General features: G+C 51.0%; 1 protein-coding gene across 1 annotated transcript in view; it reads right to left on the bottom strand.

Annotated features, from left to right (window-relative positions):
* The window catches only part of DRC7 (dynein regulatory complex subunit 7), an 89,476-nt gene that overhangs the window by 72,599 nt on the left and 1,420 nt on the right, over positions 1-15,457 (bottom strand). Inside the window, exons 2-6 of the mRNA XM_077288995.1 lie at positions 12,084-12,144; positions 11,822-11,993; positions 7,455-7,580; positions 6,580-6,774; positions 6,281-6,439 (exon numbers count right to left, since the gene is read on the bottom strand). Of these exons, the coding sequence (XP_077145110.1) occupies positions 6,281-6,439; positions 6,580-6,774; positions 7,455-7,580; positions 11,822-11,993; positions 12,084-12,144 (713 nt within the window). The remainder of the gene's footprint in view (positions 1-6,280; positions 6,440-6,579; positions 6,775-7,454; positions 7,581-11,821; positions 11,994-12,083; positions 12,145-15,457) is intronic.

The raw sequence follows: 15,457 nt of genomic DNA on the forward strand, positions 1-15,457 counted from the left end.
GTGGATAATTTGGAATTGTCCCAGGAGAGGACTCAGCAGTTTGCTAACCGTCGTCGTCGTGTTGGTCCCCACCTTCACGTTGGGGACTTGGTGTGGTTGTCTTCCCGTTTTGTCCCTATGAGGGTTTCTTCTCCCAAATTTAAGCCTCGGTTCATCGGTCCTTATAGGATTTTGGAGATTCTTAACCCTGTTTCCTTTCGTTTGGACCTCCCGGCATCTTTCGCTATCCATAATGTGTTCCATCGGTCGTTGTTGCGGAGATATGAGGTACCGGTGGTTCCTTCTACTGAACCTCCTGCTCCTGTGCTGGTGGAGGGTGAATTGGAGTACGTCGTAGAGAAGATCTTGGACTCCCGTATTTCCAGACGGAGACTTCAATATCTGGTTAAATGGAAAGGCTATGGTCAGGAAGATAATTCTTGGGTAACTGCCTCTGATGTTCATGCCTCGGATTTGGTTCGTGCCTTTCATAGGGCTCATCCAGATCGCCCTGGCGGTTCTTGTGAGGGTTCGGTGCCCCCTCCTTAAGGGGAGGGTACTGTTGTGTATCCGCTTTTTGGGCTCCCCTGGTGGTTGCTGGTGGTACTGGTGACTTGTTTGCACTTTGCTTCTTCTGTTCACCTGCTTCCATCAGTGTTTGGGAGTTTCCTATTTAGCCTTGCTCTCCAGTCATTTCCTTGCCGGTCATCATTGTAACCAGAGCCTTCGGTTGCATGTTCCTGCTACTAGTCTGCTGATCAGCTAAGTGGACTTTGTCCTTTTGTTTTGTACCTTTTGTCCAGTTTGCAGTTTTTGTAATTCTCTGTAGCTGGAAGCTCTTGCAGGCTGAAATTGCCACTCCTGTGTCATGAGTTGACACAGGAGTCTTAAAGTAATTTCAGGATGGTTTTTGAAAGGGTTTTCAGTTGACCGTGAAGTCCTCTTTTGTATCCTTCTGCTATCTAGTAAGTGGACCTCTCTTTGCTAAATCTACTTTCATACTGTGTATGTCTTTTCCTCTTAATTCACCGTTATTACATGTGGGGGGCTGCTATCATCTTTTGGGGTATTTCCCTAGAGGTAAGCCAGGTCTGTTTCTTCCTCTACCAGGTGTAGTTAGTCCTCCGGCTGGCGCGTGGCATATAGGAAGCCGTAGGTATGCTCCCTGGCTACTGTTAGTTGTGTGGTAGATTTAGCTCACGGTCAACTCGAGTTTCCATCACCCGAGAGCTCGTTCGTTACTTATATGTTTCTTACGTTCCCTTGCCATTGGGAACCATGACACACACCATATTTAGACTTATTAGAAAACGAATTTCAAAACCAGAATAATGGTCCCGCCGTCGCTCAACGAGATTTCCACCCCGAGCTATGGAATTAATAAGGTTTCTGTCCTTGGGAAAAGGGGAGTGCATTCCATAGTTCTGCCCACCCCATGAGGTCATCCGGGGGGGGAGACCCTTAGTTTTGGGCAAAGGTATAAAACTCAGAGGCCCAGACAAGGGGGGGTCTTTTGCCAGGGGATTCAGCTACGACAGGCTGTGCAATCTGACCTGATGATTTTGGGGAGGTCCCCTCCCCCCTCCACGACATGGCGTACCATTGAATGATATGAAAGAACTGTAAGTTGAATTTCACCTTTAATCCCTGTTTTTTTTTGTAATTGTACATACAATACTTGTCTTCTTTTGTAATATCTTTTTACCCTTTTGTAAACGCTGCCTACCTTTTGGAGTAAAATATATAAAATTACTAGCTTTGTTTCTCCTTGCTCTATAACGTACTGTCACGTCCTCTGAAGTAAATTATGCTACTAATTGGGTTGGCTCCTGACCCATTACCAATTCCGGAATAGGAGCTGGTGGCAGCGGAAAGTGTCCTGAGCCGTTGGGAAAACTGGTAGCGACGGACGGCGTTGATAATTATTATTCCCCCCTGAGTGGGAGTAGTTATGTCGCCCTCGCTGCAGTGTGCCCATTAGCCAGGACATAGTAAAAGACAGCCTTTCAGGCGACTAATTATCCTAGGTGCAGTACCCTGTCTGACTTGGGGGGGTAAGGGGGGAGCCAGAGAGCTGCAATATCCAAACCGGAACTGGAAAGTGGGATATAGATAAATCCCCTTCAGAAAAGAACCGAGGCCAACAAAACAACCCCGGTTCATGACATATTGGTGTCCACGGTGGGGATGATAAAAATATCCCCCTGTGATTCGTGACATTTTGGTGGCAGCAGTGGGATGATAAAAATATCCCCCTGTGATTCGTGACACAAAGTAATTGGGGAACATCACAACTCTGTGCTTCCTGGTCATCCAGGTGGTAAGGCAACCGCGGACCTCCTTTCTCGTCGGTTTTGGTGGCCGGGATTGCAGCGGGATGTGGCTGAACAGGTGTCTGCTTGTAGTATCTGCACGTGTTTGCTTGTAGTATCTACGTCTGTCTGGTATTCTTCTTCTGCTACCTATTCCTAGCAGGCCATGGACTCACTTGGCCATGGATTTTATTACCTACCTACCGGTATCTGCAGGCAAGACTGTGGTTTTAGTGGTTGTAGATAGGTTCAGTAAGATGGTTCACTTCGTCACATTACCGGCACTTCCGAATGCCAAGACTCTTGCTCAGATGTTTATAAATGGGATTGTGAAGCTTCACGGGTTCCCTCCTATGCGGTGTCAGATCGGGGGCCCCAGTTTGTTTGTAAGTTCTGGAGGGCGTGCCATTCTCGACTGGGTTTTAGCTGTCCTTTTCCTCTGCTTTCCATCCTCAGTCGATTGGACAGACCAAGTGTGACGCTAGTCACTTCTCACGGCCAACCCGTGAGTCAGAGTGGTCAAGGTGTCCAAGGTTAGGCTACTTTCACATTTCCGTCGGTAGTCGCCCATCACAAAGCGTCGGCGCGACATACCGACGGAAGATTGTTCTTTCACATTTCCGTCTGTATTCTGGGTGAGGAAAGAGAGTGAGTGTGAGATTTCCTGCTGGGCATGCGCAGTCTGAAACACTGGAAACAACGTACAGAAAAACCTTCCCTTGAACGTTTTTTGCAAGAGACGGTCCGTCACATTCCACAGGATCCAGTGCACGACGGAAGAAACGTGTGTCCATCCGTCGCGATACGTCGTTAATACAAGTCTATGGGAAAATGCAGGATCCTGCATTTTAAAAAATCGACGTATTGCGACGGCAGAGGAAAGACGGAAATGTGAAAGTAGCCTTAGAAGCCAAGAGGGTACGTCATAAACAGAAGGAAGAGACAAAAGTGTAGTCAGGTAACGTTTCAAGTTCAGAGTACCAGAAGGATAACGTATCAGAACTGAAGAGGTTAAACAGGCAGATGGTCAGAACGAAGTCCAAGGTCAGGTAACATATCAAGCATACAGAACTCAAGGCACAGAGAGCACAAACCTCACAAGATGAATGTATGTCTGGCAGTGTTCTGGGAAACTCAGCTCAGTTAAGAAGCATGGCCATTAAGTGGAATAATGAACACACGCAACAGCAGATGCCTCACAGTCTCAGATTGGATAGTCGAGCTCTCAATCAACACACTGACTGCTCAGCACGCCCCTGTACCAGATTGGATGGCCAAGCTGTCAGTAACCGCATCCCAGACACACTGAGGGGTGGAACCGTGACACCGAGCGCATTAAACATAATTTGGAGACATCTCAGGTGTCTTGTCTCCAACAATCAGGAGGATTGGGAATCCTACTTACCGTTGGCTAAGTTTGTTATTAATAATCACAGTCAAAAATCTACCAACAGGTCACCGTTCTTTGGTGCAACGGTTACCATAAACAGTTTGGTACCTTTTAGCGGTGAGGGGCTTCAGGAGTTCCAGAGGAGGAACATTTTGCTTTGTAGCTCTCCTCAGTGTGGTGGGGGGTTCTGAGTAATTTGAAGATCATGGGAGACAGGTACAAACGTATGGCTGACAGAAAACGCTCGCCAGGTCGGACCTGAATGTGAATGGCTTTGTTTGGTTGTATAACAGGAATTTCAGGTTCAGGGTTCCTTCCTGGAAGTTAGGACCTAGGTTTATTGGTCCCTATAAAATAACCGCTGTCATTAACCCAGCAATATTTCATCATGAGCTAACTCAGGCCCTTAAGACCCACAGTGTCCATCACAGGCCTTTTCTCAAGAAATATGTGGAACATCTTGAGCCCTCACTCCTACCGCCACCCCCAATAATGGTTGATGGTAATCTAGAGTTAGAGGTTTCAAGGATTGTAGATTTTCACCTCCAACGCCGTTCCCTACAACAATTGGTGCACTGAAAGGAGGGTTACGGTCCAGAGGAAAGGATGTGGGTCTTGGCATCAGAGGTGAATGCCCTAGGTTGGTTTGTTCATTCCACACCTCTTATCCTGAGAAACTTATTCCTGAGTGGCTGGAGGCCACTCGTAGAGGCTGGGGTACTGTCACTGGTATGTCAGATTCTTTTGACTCACTCTGCATTTGGCTTCAGAAGGTCGTTTAGCATTGCAGATCCTTTCTTAATCCTTCTGACTTTTGGACCCAGCGGCAACCTCCCTCCGGCTCTAATTGACACACCTGGACCTTGGTGTTTATGACCCCCCAGTCTGCTTCAAGGAGTTGCCAGTGATACTCACATTTTCCATTTTGAAGGCTTGGAGCTAATGCAGTCGGCTATCTTGGTCTCTGGTGCTGTTGGAGGACGTTTGGGGTTACTCTGAGTCTACTCAAGATAAGTTTCTTCGACCTTGTTTGACTCCCTTCTGTACACTTCCCCAGTGTACAGTGGGGAATAGCCTGTGTTCATCACCCCCCCTTCCCTATCCAGGGCCTAGTTGTAGGGATATACATGGCTTAGGTTCCTGCTCAGCGATTGGTATGGAACCAATTTAGGGACAGTAGGTGAGGCAGAGTTTTATTAGATCTGCCTAGAGGTCTCCACACCCCTTTACCAAGTGTTTGGTCTTCCTTCCCCTCGTGTTGCACTTGGTCTTTTCACACTGTGCGTGACACCTACATCTTTTCCTCACCTCTGTCTACCACCTACCCGTTTTCTCTAGAGTGCAGCACCGTACTACATCTCCTTCTCATCTGTCTACCACCTATTCGTACTCTCCACAGTGCTGCACGACCCTACATTATCTCCTTATCTCTGTCTACCATCTACCTGTCATCTCCAGTGTTGCACCACCCTACATTACATCCTCATCTCTGTCTACCACCCTACTCGTCCTCTCCACAGTGCTGCACTACCCTACATGTCCTCATCTGTGTATCACCTACCTGTCCTCTCCACAGTGCTGCACCACCCTACATCTCCTCATCTCTGTGTACCACCCTACTCGTCCTCTCCACAGTTCTGCACTGCCCTACATCTCATCTGTCTACCACCTACCTGTCCTCTCCACAGTGCTGCAACACCCTACATCTGTCTACCACCTACCTTTCCACAGTGCTGCACCACCCTACATCACCTCCTCATCTGTCTACCACCTACCTGTCTTCTCCACAGTGCTGCACTACCCTACATCTCCTCATCTAACACCTACCCGTCCTCTCCACAGTTCTGCACCGCCATACATCTCCTTATCTGTCTACCACCCTACCAGTCCTCTCCACAACGCTGCACCACCCTACATCTCCTCATCTGTCTACTACCTACCTGTCCTCTCCACAGTGCTGCACCGCACTACATCTCATCTTCATCTGTCTACCACCTACCCGTTTTCTCCAGTGCTGCACTGCCCTATGTCTCCTCCTCATCTCTGTTTACCTACCTGTCCTCTCCACAGTGCTGTCACTGCCATACATCTCCTCATCTGTCTACCACCTACCCGTCCTCTCCACAGTGCTGCACCGCCCTACGTCTCCTCATTTCTGTCTACTACCTACCTGTCCTCTCCACAGTCATGCACCGCTCTACATCTCATCTCTGTCTATCACCTACTCGTGCTGAATCATCATATATGGAGATATATACAGGTCCTGGCTGGTGATGGATCATGCATGAACATGGATAGACCATATATAGCCGCACATTATGCCCCCCCATCTCCTAGTAGATTGTAGCAGGACCCTTGCTCCTTTTGTAACTGGTGATATGTATTACTTTGTGATATTTTTATTGTCTGTCCATTCCGTTTCCTATCGTACAGCACTGCAGAATATGTTGGCGCTATAGAAATAACATTCTTATTATTGTTATGGGGGCTGTGGTAGTAGAAGACTCTGCACCACGTCAATCAGTAGGGATCACAGCATTTGCCAGCTGCTCTGTAGGGATCATTGCCTCGGTATGGGGAGTACAGTATGAAAACTTACCGCCAGGCGTCGATCCTCCTCTTCTTGCTGCCTCTGGATGGCGGCCTGCTCCTTCGCTTCCTTCTTGACTTCCTGCTGGAACTCATACTTGCTGAATAATTGTCTGGGGGGTCGCACACTATACTTCTGGGGACTTTTCAGGGGTGATGATCCACAGCTCTGAAATGGAGTAATAGTGCGGATATGAAGACCACGGGGGCCACGAGAGCAACAAATATGGGAGAAGTGGGAGACACCGTGCCGCCTGGGTGCTCACAGTATTAGCCCTCCATACCCTCTACACCTGGTTTTGTTCTCACCTCTTGCGGTGTGTTCAGCAGGGGGCAGGCTTCTTCACGCTCATCCATAAGGCACATTTTGCGAGTTGCATATCCGCTAACACAGTAGGCATCGTATCCAGCGCCCAGCAGCAAAGAGCAGAGCAACACACTGAAATCAAAGCAACTTCCTCTCTGCTCCCGCAGAACAGAGAACGAGGAGGAGAGGCAGTGCGGCTGTGAGCAAGAAGAACCGGGAGAAAATCCTCAATGAGAGACCTCTAACATACAGGAAAGAGGGGAGAGAGGACAGAGGGAGAGGAGGCAGAGAAAGAGAGAGGCAAGGGGACAGAGGGAGGGAGGACAGAGGGAGAGAGGGGATGGGCGGAGAGGGCAAGAGGAGAGAGGGGACAGAGGGGAAGGGGGGAGAAAGAGAGAGGCAAGGGGACAGAGGGAGAGAGGCGAGGGCACAGTGTAAGAGAGGGGATAGAGGGAGAGGGGCGAGGGGACTGAGAGAGATGGGAGATGGGACCAAGGGGGAGAGAGGGGACAAAGGGGAGAGAGGCGAGGAGGGAGAGATGCAAGGGGACAGAGAGGGAGAGGACAAAGAACGAGAGAGGAGAGATTATAGGACAGAGGGCGAGAAGCAAGGGTACAAAAAGGGAGAGAGGCGAAGAGACAAGGGTAGAGAAAAGCAAGGGGACATAGAGGGAGAGAGGGGACAGAAAGGGAGACGAGAGGAGACCTAGGTGAGAGGAGAGGGAACAAAGAGGGAAATAGAGGAGAGGGAATGGGGTGCACAGAAAATAGGGTACAGAAAGAAGGGTTAGAGAGGGAGAGGTGAGAGGGGACACAGAGAAGAGAAGACAGAATAGGGAGTGAGGGTCAGACGGCACAGATGAATTATGGATCGTTACCAGCTCAGTCGCGGAGTTCAGTGGTCTCATAGTTATAAATTCGGACACAAAGTGTGCACATTCCTCCCACTGGTAGAGCAACGGGTACGGAAGGAGAGTGGGGCGCAGCGTGGAGCACACAAACTTCTGTGGATCGAGAAAGGGTGTAGGCCATGAGAAGAGCGTTAACACTTAATGAGCCCGCACACCCTCATCTTCCACAGCACAAGATCGCGCGTCCCCATCTTCCACAGCACAAGACCGCGTGTCCCCATCTCGCACAGCACAAGACCCCGCCTCCCCACCTCGCGCAGCACAAGACACTGCGTCCCCATCTCGCACAGCACAAGACACCGCGTCCCTATCTCGCACAGCACAAGACACCGTGTTCCCATCTCGCACAGCACAAGACACCGAGTTCCCATCTCGCACAGCAGAAGACCGCGTGTCCCCATCTCGCACAGCACAAGACACCGCGTCCCCATCTCGCACAGCACAAGACCGCGCGTTCCCATCTCGCACAGCACAAGACACCGCGTCCCCATCTCGCACAGCACAAGACACCGCGTCCCCATCTCGCACAGCACAAGACCACGCGTCCCCATCTCGCACAGCACAAGACACCGCTGTGAAGAAACCAGATTGTATCTTAATTTCCCAGACAACCATGTTTTTGCAGAGCCAAAAGGGCTGGCTTTTTGTCTGTATATTGGCTTGTGAATTTGGGTGTTTATGTCTGGTGGGTCAAGAGGACAGACTTGCCAACTGATATACTGTCTAGCATACTGTGTGGGTCTGTAAAGGTACCGTTACACTAAACGTCTTACCAACGATCACGACCAGCGATGCGATCGTTGGTAAGTCGTTGTGTGGTCGCTGGGGAGCTGTCACACAGACAGCTCTCTCCAGCGACCAACGATCAGGGGAACGACTTCGGCATCGTTGAAACTGTCTTCAACTATGCCGAAGTCCCCCTGCAGCACCCGGGTAACCAGGGTAAACATCGGGTTACTAAGCGCAGGGCCGCGCTTAGTAACCCGATATTTACCCTGGTTACCATTGTAAAAGTTAAAAAAAACACTACATACTCACCTTCTGATGTCTGTCACGTCCCCTGCCGGCGGCTTCCCTGCACTAAATGTGTCAGCGCCAGCCGGCCGTAAAGCAGAGCACAGCGGTGACATCACCGCTGTGCTCTGCTTTACGGCCGGCCAGCGCTGACACATTCAGTGCAGGTTAGCAGTCGCTTAGTGTGAAGGTACCTTAAGGGTATGTGCAAACGTCCGGATTTCTTGCAGAAATTTCCTGAAGAAAACCGGAAATTTTCGCAAGAAATCCGCATTTTTTTTTTGCGTTTTTTTTCCGTTTTTTTTGCGTTTTTTTAGCATTCTGCAAGCGTAATTAGCTTGCAGAATGCTAAAGTTTTCCAAGCGATCTGTAGCATCGCTTGGAAAACTGACTGACAGGTTGGTCACACTTGTCAAACATAGCGTTTGACAAGTGTGACCATCTTTTTACTATAGATGCTGCCTATGCAGCATCTATAGTAAAAGATAGAATGTTTAAAAATAATAAAAAAAATAAAAAAAATGGTTATACTAACCTGCAGGCGTCCGTTCCTATAGATGCCGGTGTGGTTCAGGACCTTCCATGACGTCGCGGTCACATGAGCGGTCACATGACCGGTCTCGACCAATCACAAGACCGCGACGTCATCGCAGGTCCTTCACCGCACACCAGCTATAGAAACCGAAGCGGCAGCATGCAGCGGAGAGGCGGGAAGACATCGAAGGTGAGTATATGACTATTTTTTATTTTAATTATTTTTTTTTGACCAATTATATGGTGCCCAGTCCGTGGAGGAGAGTCTCCTCTCCTCCACCCTGGGTACCAACCGCACATAATCTGCTTACTTCCCGCATGGTGTGCACAGCCCCGTGCGGGAAGTAAGCAGATCAATGCACTCCTAGGTGTGCGGAATCCCCTGCAATTCCGCATTTTAATGAACATGTTGCTTTTTTTTCCGCGATGCGATTTTTTCGCGGAAAAAAAGGCTACATTTGCACAAAAAATGCGGAATACACTGAAAATAATGGGAGGCATATGTTAGCGTTTTTTTCGCGTTTTTATCACGTTTTTATAGCGAAAAAACGCGAAAAAAAGCGAAAAATACTGAACGTGTGCACATGGCCTAATAGTGACTGTACATTGAGTGTGTTAAGCTTTGTTTGTTGATGTGTGCTTATGTGCTAATGGTGCTACTTAATCCCATCACCATTGTTTACCTTATCTTGATGTTGGACTGAAAGACCCTGGGTAATTCTAAAGCTGGAGTTACACTAAATGACTTACCAACGATCACGACCAGCGATACGACCTAGCCGTGATCGTTGGTAAGTCGTTGTGTGGTCGCTGGGGAGCTGTCACACAGACAGCTCTCTCCAGCGACCAACGATCAGGGGAATGACTTCGGCATCGTTGAAACTGTCTTCAACGATGCCGAAGTCCCCCTGCAGCACCCGGGTAACCAGGGTAAACATCGGATTACTAAGTGCAGGGCCGCGCTTAGTAACCCGATATTTACCCTGGTTACCATTGTAAAAGTAAAAAAAAAAAACACTACATACTCACATTCTGATGTCTGTCACGTCCCCCGCCGGCGTCCACATGGTTAAAACTGCTTTCGGCAGGAGCGCTGCTAATGCACGCGCTGCTGCCAAGAGCTTCCCTGCACTGAATGTGTCAGCGCCGGCAGTAACAGCGGTGACGTCACCGCTGTGCTCTGCTTTAGGGCCGGCGCTGACACAGTCAGTGCAGGGAAGCTCTCGGCAGCAGCGCGTGCATTAGCAGCGCTCCTGCCGAAAGCAGTTTTAACCCTGTGGACGCTGGGGGACGTGACAGACATCAGAATGTGAGTATGTACTGTTTTTTTTTTTAACTTTTACAATGGTAACCAGGGTAAATATCGGGTTACTAAGTGCGGCCCTGCGCTTAGTAACCCGATATTTACCCTGGTTACAAGTGAACACATCGCTGGATCGGCGTCACACACGCCGATCCAGCGATGACAGCGGGTGATCAGTGACCAAAAAATGGTCCTGATCATTCCCCAACGACCAACGATCTCCCAGCAAAGGCCTGATCGTTGGTCGCTGTCACACATAACGAGATCGTTAGCGGGATCGTTGCTACGTCACCAAAAACGTGACGTTGCAACGATATCGTTAATGATATCGTTATGTGTGACTCAGCCTTAAGAATAGCTTGCATGCCTTGGGTATATAAAGGACTCAGACATCACATTCTGGGAGTCTGAAGTAATACAGAGCTACCAGCCAGAGGTTCTGAAAACCACCCAACAGACAAGAGAAAGGACTGAAGCCAATTCATCATTCACCATCACGAGGGACACTGATCTAGGATTCTATAGTATACAACCTAGGGGTTTTCGGCTCCGGTTCGGTTGGAAGGACACAGATCTGATCCAGTGACCATCTCTGCACCATGGATATGTTTGGTTAAAGCCAGGGTTGGGACCCGCTGGTCGCCTGGTTCCATGGAGATGGTCAGATAAGCCAGGTGGTGACTCTCGTGTCAATTGGCTTTGGACCTTGTATGGACTCTATGGACAGTTCTTGGTCATCTCTCTATGCTTGTCGTTACCCCTTCTCTGTGCGTTCATCCACAGATGGAGTAGCGACCCTGGGAGCTCTGACATCATGTCATACTGGAAATACGTGGAGACGCAGTGATATGTTATATGCGCCCATGTACCCTGGTTCCATAGAGATGGTCAGATAAGCCAGGTGGTGACTCTCGTGTCAACTGGCTTTGGACTTTGTATGGACTCTATGGACAGTTCTTGGTCATCTCCCTATGCTTGTCGTTACCCCTTCTCTGTGCGTTCATCCACAGATGGAGTAGCGACCCTGGGAGCTCTGACATCATGTCATACTGGAAATACGTGGAGACGCAGTGATATGTTATATGCGCCCATGTAACCAAACAATTCCTGCCATGGTGGGATTGTTCTGTTTGCTATGGTGTGTTGTGGTTCAATAAAGTATTGCCACACTGTTTTACCTTAACCCTGTGTTGTCTGTGTAGTGTATTGCCCACGGGGAGATAGAGCGGGCGTTCAGTGGTATGAGCCGTGGTCCATGCAGTCTTGCTAAAGACAGCCGGGCCAGCGGACGAGAGCACCCACTGACCTCGTTTCTCCACAACTGTGTTCCCATCTCACACAGCACAAGACACCGCGTCCCCATCTTTGCACAGCACAAGACACCGCGTCCCCATCTTCCCACAGCACCAGACCGCGCGTTCCCATCTTCCACACCAAGACACTGCACCCATCCATCATTTTCGTGGGGGTCACGCGCACTCACCTGCACACCGCACTCGTTCTGTGGGGATATGAAGAGCGGCTTCCGGTGGGGATAGAGGAGCGAGTACTGTCGACAGAAGTTTTCTGCCAGGTCCAGTAGCATCTGCTCCTCAGGAGAGTTGTGGGTGTAGGAAGATGGAAATGATGAGATGTCTACGGAAGGGTCCAACCCTCTGCAATAAATGGGAGACAAGATAAGGATGCACCCCCATCAGTGCACGGTCCTCCCCTGTATCCCGCATCAGTGCACGGTCCTGACTCACCTGCAGATATCAGCACCCTCCTGTCTGTGCTCATGCACCTCCTCCACAGCCTCCATGACACCTGTAGGAGGACAACACCAGTTTATTATGGTGGGGGTGATAGTGATGTGGGGGTGACAGTGATGTGGGGGTGACAGTGATGTGGGGATGACAGTGATGTGGGGTCGCAGTGATGTGGAGGTGACAGTGATGTGGAGGTGACAGTGATGTGGGGGTGACAGTGATGTGGGAGTAACAGTGGTGGGGGTGACAGTGATGGGGGATGACAGTGATGGGGGATGACAGTTATGGGGATGACAGTGATGGGGGATGACAGTGATGGGGATGACAGTGATGGGGGTGACAGTGATGGGGATGACAGTGATGTGGGGTCGCAGTGATGTGGAGGTGACAGTGATGGGGGATGACAGTGATGTGGGATGACAGTGATTTGGAGGTGACAGTGATGGGGGTGACAGTGATGGAGATGACAGTAATGTGAAGGTGACAGTGATGTGGGGGTAACAGTGGTGGGGGGTGACTGATATGGTGGTGACAGTGATGTGGGGGTAACAGTGGTGGGGGTGACAGTGATGGGGGATGACCGTGATGGGGATGACAGTGATGTGCGGTCGCAGTGATGTGGAGGTGATAGTGATGTGGGGGTAACAGTGATGGGGGATGACAGTGATGGGGGATGACAGTGGTGGGGGTGACAGTGATGGGGATGACTGATGTGGGGTCGCAGTGATGTGGAGGTGACAGTGATGTGGGATGAAAGTGATGTGGGGATGACAGTGATGGGGATGACAGTAATGGGGGTGACAGTGATGTGGAGGTGACAGTGATGGGGGTGACAGTGATGTGGAGGTGACAGTGATGGGGGTGACAGTGATGGGGGGTGACAGTGATGTGGGGTCGCAGTGATGTGGAGGTGACAGTGATGGGGGTGGCAGTGATATGGGGTGACAGTGATGGGGTGACAGTGATGGGGGTGACAGTGATGGGGATGACAGTGATGTGGGGGTGACAGTGATGGGGGATGACAGTGATGTGGGGGTGACAGTGATGGGGGATGACAGTAATGTGGGGGTGACAGTGATGTGGAGGTGACAGTGATGTGGAGGTGACAGTGATGTGGGGTGACAGTGATGTGGAGGTGGCAGTGATGTGGAGGTGACAGTGATGTGGGGTGACAATGATGTGGAGGTGACAGTGATGGGGGTGACAGTGATGTGGAGGTGACGGTGATGTGGAGGTGAAGGTGATGGGGGTGACAGTGTTGTGGAGGTGACAGTGATGGGGTGACAGTGATGTGGGGGTAACAATCATGGGGGTGACAGTGATGTGGAGTGAAAGTGATGGGGGTGACAGTGATGTGGAGGTGACAGTGGGGTGACAGTGATGTGGAGGTGACAGTGATGTGGTGACAGTGATGTGGGGGTGACAGTAATGTGGGGGTGACAGTGATGTGGGGGTGACAGTGATGTGGAGGTGACAGTGATGTGGGGTGACAGTGATGTGGAGGTGACAGTGATGTGGAGGTGACAGTGCTGGGGGTGACTGATGTGGAGGTGAAAGTGATGTGGGGTGATAGTGATGGGGGGGTGACAGTGATGGGGTGACAGTGATGGGGGGTGACAGTGGTGGTGACAGTGATGGGGGTGACAGTGATAGTGATGGGGGGTGACAGTGATGGCGGTGATAGTGATGGGGGGTGACAGTGATGGCGGTGATAGTGATGGGGGTGACAGTGATGGGGGTGACAGTGATGGGCGTGACAGTGATGGGGGAGGTGACAGTGATGGGGTGACAGTGATCGGGGGTGACAGTGATGGGGAATGACAGTGATGGGGGTGACAGTGATGGGGGGAGGTGACAGTGATGGGGGGAGGTGACAGTGATGGGGGGTGACAGTGATGGGGGTGAAAGTGATGTGGTGACAGTGATGGGGGGTGACAGTGATGTGGAGGTGACAGTGATGGGGGTGACAGTGATGGGGGTGACAGTGATGGGGGGAGGTGACAGTGATGGGGGAGGTGACAGTGATGGGGGAAGGTGACAGTAATGGGGGAGGTGACAGTGATGGGGGTGACAGTGATGGGTGGTGATAGTGATGGGGGGTGACAGTGATTGTAAGGTGACAGTGATGGGGGAGGTGACAGTGATGTGGGGTGACAGTGATGTGGGGTGACAGTGATGGGGGGTGACAGTGATGGGGGTGACAGTGATGTGGGGTGACAGTGATGTGGAGGTGACAATGATGTGGAGGTGACAGTGCTGGGGGTGACTGATGTGGAGGTGAAAGTGATGTGGGGTGATAGTGATGGGGGGTGACAGTGATGTGGAGGTGACAGTGATGGGGGTGACAGTGATGGGGGTGACAGTGATGGGGGGAGGTGACAGTGATGGGGGAGGTGACAGTGATGGGGGAAGGTGACAGTAATGGGGGAGGTGACAGTGATGGGTGGTGATAGTGATGGGGGGTGACAGTGATTGTAAGGTGACAGTGATGGGGGAGGTGACAGTGATGTGGGGTGACAGTGATGTGGGGTGACTGATGGGGGGTGACAGTGATGGGGGGTGACAGTGATGTGGGGTGACAGTGATGTGGGGTGACAGTGATGTGGAGGTGACAGTGATGTGGAATGACAGTGATGTGGAGGTGACAATGATGTGGAGGTGACAGTGCTGGGGGTGACTGATGTGGAGGTGAAAGTGATGTGGGGTGATAGTGATGGGGGGGTGACAGTGATGGGGGTGACAGTGGTGGTGACAGTGATGGGGGTGACAGTGATAGTGATGGGGGGTGACAGTGATGGGGGGTGACAGTGATGGCGGTGATAGTGATGGGGGGTGACAGTGATGGCGGTGATAGTGATGGGGGGTGACAGTGATGGGGGTGACAGTGATGGGCGTGACAGTGATGGGGGTGACAGTGATGGGGGAGGTGACAGTGATCGGGGGTGACAGTGATGGGGAATGACAGTGATGGGGGTGACAGTGATGGGGGTGACAGTGATGGGGGTGACAGTGATGGGGGTGACAGTGATGGGGGGTGACAGTGATGGGGGTGAAAGTGATGTGGTGACAGTGATGGGGGTGACAGTGATGTGGAGGTGACAGTGATGGGGGTGACAGTGATGGGGGTGACAGTGATGGGGGGTGACAGTGATGGGGGTGACAGTGATGGGGATGACAGTGATGGGGGGAGGTGACAGTGATGGGGGAGGTGACAGTGATGGGGGAAGGTGACAGTAATGGGGGAGGTGACAGTGATGGGGGTGACAGTGATGGGTGGTGATAGTGATTGTAAGGTGACAGTGATGGGGGAGGTGACAGTGATGTGGGGTGACAGTGATGGGGGGTGACAGTGATGGTGGGTGACAGTGATG

Source organism: Ranitomeya variabilis, chromosome 2 (assembly GCF_051348905.1).
Source record: "Ranitomeya variabilis isolate aRanVar5 chromosome 2, aRanVar5.hap1, whole genome shotgun sequence".
Classification (NCBI taxonomy): Eukaryota; Metazoa; Chordata; class Amphibia; order Anura; family Dendrobatidae; genus Ranitomeya; species Ranitomeya variabilis.